Source organism: Corylus avellana, chromosome 4, assembly GCF_965113065.1.
Source record: "Corylus avellana chromosome 4, dhCorAvel1.hap1.2, whole genome shotgun sequence".
NCBI lineage: Eukaryota > Viridiplantae > Streptophyta > Magnoliopsida > Fagales > Betulaceae > Corylus > Corylus avellana.
Window position 1 is genome coordinate 19,890,999 of NC_142493.1, and position 5,045 is coordinate 19,896,043.

A 5,045-nucleotide genomic window follows, 5' to 3' on the forward strand; every position below is an offset into this window, starting at 1 on the left:
TTGAACATTAGAGAACCAAGTTGCAAACGGCTGTCAATTTGGGGAGCCTTTTTATATTTTTTCCTTTTTTTAATTATAATTTATAAATACTTGTGATATGGCAATCATTACATCATATGCATTCATTCACATGTTTATTCTTTAGCTACATCAACCACAAAACACCGGCTCACACATGAGACTAATTAAATAGAACTCCACCAGGAAACCGGTCACACACTAAGAGGTTCCCAACATTTATTCTCTTACTCGATCGAAGGATACAATTAATTATTTTAATTATGGCTCAATCGGTTGGGACCACACTTAATGAAGTGGAGGTTACTAGTTCGAATCCCCCTCCCCCTCTTATACGGACATGTCAAAAAAAAAAAAAAAAATTATGTGTGCATCGATATCCTTCACGACATCGACCACAAATTAATCCAGGTACTTGTCAGGAGCTGGAACATCCTCGTTTAGTTTCTCATAATCTACAGTAACTTTCACCAAGCAACCTTCAGGCTTTGGAGTAATCTTAACAGTGGCCTTATAGCTCTTGTAATGCGCCAGGAGATCTCCTTCCAAAGCGGTAAAAGTGAGGGACTTGTTCTCCTCATCTATTTCAACGTTGTCCTTTATGCTCTCAGTCTTTCCTTCTAAGGGTTCCCAAGAAAATAGAGTAATTTATTTAGCCTTCGATCAAAAAAATTTAATGCAACTCGATCATAATTATGCTAGCAATAATCGTGACATGAACTACATTTAGAGTGTGTTTGGCATTGTAATTTCGTAGATTAACATGTGATTTTAAATCACATGGCATAAAATGTAACGTTTGAAAGTATGTTTTCAAAAAATTAATTGCGATTTGGAAAAGTACAAAAATCTGCATTTTCAAATCCCGAGCAAGGGGCTGCGATTTTACCTATTGCTTAACTATGTACGTTTTTAAAATCGCACGTTTTAAAATAGCTATTTTAAAGTTGCACATTTTGAAATTACAAATCCAAACACTAAGAGAAAGTTTTAATAACTAGTTTATCCACTATTATTAATTTATGGCCTAAATTAACTAGGTTACCTCCAAAATCAAGCTCTGAAGGCATTAGAGAATAGCATGTTAAATTGCTAATTTATTTTTTGGATTTCAAACCTAAGACTCCAAAATGCCGATAAACATTTACCAAAAACGTCGACGTACAGCTCGAAAATGCAAGAGCTAACTTCCAAGCAAAGGATTAATAAAAGGGCCTTACCTACAGTGAACTTCAAAAGCTTGACGGAGCCGGAGCTTTCCCAGTCACCCTCGTGCACTTCAACTCCGTGCACCTTGTCGGAGGAGATTGTTGGAAGGTGCTGAATTTTGCTCTTCAGGATGCTGTAAAACTCATCAGGCAGGGGACTTCATTTCAACTTCCACATCTTGCTTACCAGAAAAATCCATTTTGTCAAGTAAAATATTCAATTAGTAAAATATTATAATTATATGCATTAATTGGAGTTGATATAATTAATAGTAGCTAGGTTGGGTACCTCTTAATCTCTTATATATATGGAGCCATGGTAGCACAGCATGTAATTAAAGCAAATTATGTGGAGCCATGGTAGCACAATCTCTTTCCAACTACTTATCAACAAAGGAAATTTTTTTTTTTTTTTTTTTTTTGAAGGGGAAGCATATCATTCTCATTCATTGATTATCCGAGCATAAAAACCTGTGGATGAAAATAGCTCCTGATAAAGCTAAAAATACATTAATTGTGGGAATAATTGATGTTTTAGCACGACCGCGGTCTTTACTGTAAAGCAATACAAAGTGTTTACATTTTTTTTTCTTCTTTTTCTTTTTTTGTTTTTAAATTTTTTTATGCTTGCACAAGAGAAGAGAAAGTAGAATGCAATTTGAACTACTGATCTTCGGTTCATAAAGCATGGTTCCTAATCGATTACACTACTTGTTGACAGTCTATCATAGACATCTAATAATTTGTCGTACATAGAACCCAAAATTAGACACATTCGTTTAGTTCATGCTTATTCGAGAAAAGGAAATGGATTTGCAAAAAAAGGAAAAAAAAAAAAAAAAAAGGCATAGTTGATTCAACATTCGTGATATTTCTACATTGAAATTGATTATAACTTGTCATTGCAATTTGCAACATACTCATGAATGAGGCATAATTGATGGTACTGGCAGGCATACCTTTGACAGTGGGGATCGGTGTAATTGGTACTATAACGTGCAATGTTCAGTAAAATGGGCATAATTATTAATACGAGCCTACAAAAATCATGATAGCTCATAAGAGGACCCTAATTTTTTTTTTTTTTTTTTATTTCTGATAGAAGAGGACCCTATTTTTGAAAGCTACTTTTGGACTCGTGCACGTCAACCGAAAAGTAGTTTTATTTGAGTGGTACTTACCATATAATTCGCACTAATTGCCGTATAAATAAAGAGTTTTCATCATGAATGACTTTTTTTTTTTTTTTTTTTTTTTTTGGCTTGATTTTCTTTCATATAAGATTTAATTGAGTTGAACTCACTGTAGATTTTATCCCTAATAATAAGAAAAGGGGGAAAAATTACAAAACCTAAGACTCAGATAATGTGGATGTTGGTTGTCGTCGTGTGATAAAAAACCTTTTTGGTAAGGTTGTTGATTGTTGTATGGTAAATTGCGCCACCGAACAAATCAAATTTTTTAACCGAGAGGGCCAAAACACAAATGATTGACTAAACCTAATTTTGATAACGGTCTAGCATAATTTTTAGACTCAACTATATGTGTGTGGAGATATGAATGAATATGCTTATATAATTGGCGTATCATATTCCGTATTTATACAAGTTTTCAGTGTGGGCAACCACAAGAATTATTTACGAAACCAAATTTAGGCTTCGTTTTTTTCGACGTAAAATGGGTTTTGGCGGAAAATATTTTCAAGGAAATCATTTTCCCTGAAAATGTTTTCTACTGAAAATATTCTACGGCGTTTAGCGCGCGTACAAAAAATCAATTATATATATTCATTAAATCATATTAAACTCTAAATTACGAAAATGTCCCGACCAAGTCGTAGAGGAGTACGAACCGAGTCCCGCAAGGGCACCACTAGGACTCACCCGAGACCCCGCCTAGACCCTATCAAGACCCCGTCGGGATCAGGCCGAGACCCTAGCAGAACGTGCCCAAGACCCAACAGGGACATTTTTGTAATTTAGTTTTTAATATGATTTTGTGTACACACCAAATACCGGAAAATGTTTTCTGCTAAAAACATTTTTCGACGGCAGGGACCTGACCGGAACCCACCTAATTTTTCCATACATGCCAAATACTGGAAAATATTTTCAAAGAAATCGTTTTTAAGTAAAATGTTATTTGTTGAAAATATCTTTCGACAAAAATATTTTTCAACGAGTCCCGGGTGGGTCCGGGGCAAGTCCCGGTCAAGTCCAGGCGGGCTCCCGCGCGGGTCTAAATCAAGTCCCAGGCAAGTTCGGTCGGGTCCGATTGGGTCTTAGTCAAGTCCTTGGCGGGTCCCGGGCGGGCCTCAGGCAAGTCTCCGGCAGGTCTCGAGCAAGTCCCAACGCGGAACCAAGCAAGTCTTAGGCAGGTCCCGATAAAGTCCCGAGCAAGTCCCGGTCAAATCCCGAGCGGGTCCTAAGCGGGTCTTGACGGGTCTCGGTCATGTCCCGATGGGTCCCGGTCCAATCCCTATAAGGTCCCGGGCGGGTCCTGGTCAAGTCCCCGGTGGATCCCGGGTAGGTCCGGTTGGGTCCTGGTTAGGTCCGGGCGGGTCCAGTTGGTCTCAGTCAAGTCCTGGGTGGATCCTAGCGAGGTCTCCGTGCAACTCCCCCAAAATCAGCCTTGGCTAACCTGGCAGGGTTATTGGCAATTACCCAAATTAAACCAACTTGTGGCCAAATGGGAAATTGCTCCTCTAAACATTATCAGAGTTAATGCATTAGAAGGTAAAACAAATTTGAGAAACTATTAAATCATCAAATGGATGAGTAAAATCTTCAAACTCAAAAGCATGGAACAACTAATGATAATATAAACAAACGTCAAAGTAGCATGAAGAATCTAAAGCAAGGTTCGTAGTGGCAACAGTGTCACTCCTGGGTTCTAATGACAAACTTCCTAAAATGGTAATAACAGCGTAAGTCTAACAATTTAGTAAATAAACCTTACAATTAGGTATGACATGAATCTATTTAAGTAGAAATAAACGTGCAGTTTTAGTAAACATTTAAAAGAGGTGTTATCTCCATTAATATACCATAAAAGTATTGTTTGGTTAATAAAATAGTAGCGTACTCCCGACAGTAATCGCCTAAATATTTTAATGCAGAAAAAACTAATGTTTCATAGGTCATAGCTCTCATGTATGGTCTACCCGAGATATTACCCCTTCTCAGCAAGGTTGGCACTGTCCCGAGTAACATATAATACAATGTCAGTGCTCCTACCATTATACGCTACCATCCATAACATTAGTGGCACGACCGAGTCCAATCTCGGGTGGCCCACATCACTAATGATGTACATCCTATAATGACAACCCATTAGGGAATGGTTGCGCCTTGGTCATGAAACCATTGGATCTAAAGCCAACACATACATATATTTGATCATAGAATGAAGTCTACATAGTAAGCCCATGGCCATTATTTCGCACGTACCGATGCCCATGTCATATGATACATCTTATCAACTAGTTATTAAAGCATTTACCAAGTTATTACGAAAAGTAGACATGCTCATATCATACATGTGATCAATCAACTGACATATCCCACGTTTTTAAGAAAGTGTTTGTATTACTTACCTCGTACGCTCGCTTGAATCCTCTAACATCACAAAAACCCTGCTATAAAGAAATACGACACATCGTTATGCGCAGTTCTAGAGGATCCTTACGAATGAGATACTAAGCCTTATCTAATAAAAGGATTGCTAGACTATAAAATACACGAGAGTGAGGCGTAAGGGCAGATGTCTGGTTTCCTGGCCGTACGTACGGCCTCGAGGGCGTACATCTGGTTAGTGAGT

The 5,045-nt window shown here is 37.9% G+C and overlaps 1 protein-coding gene across 1 annotated transcript; it reads right to left on the bottom strand.

Annotated features, from left to right (window-relative positions):
• Positions 1–420: 420 nt before the first annotated feature.
• Positions 421–3,195, bottom strand: LOC148586420 (MLP-like protein 43). Its single transcript, XM_088515625.1, has 3 exons — positions 3,110–3,195; positions 1,239–1,384; positions 421–638 (listed from the first exon to the last, which is right to left on the bottom strand). The coding sequence occupies exons 1-3, from the start codon at positions 3,193–3,195 to the stop codon at positions 421–423; spliced, it is 450 nt and encodes a 149-aa protein (XP_088371751.1).
• Between the last annotated feature and the right edge of the window lie 1,850 nt (positions 3,196–5,045).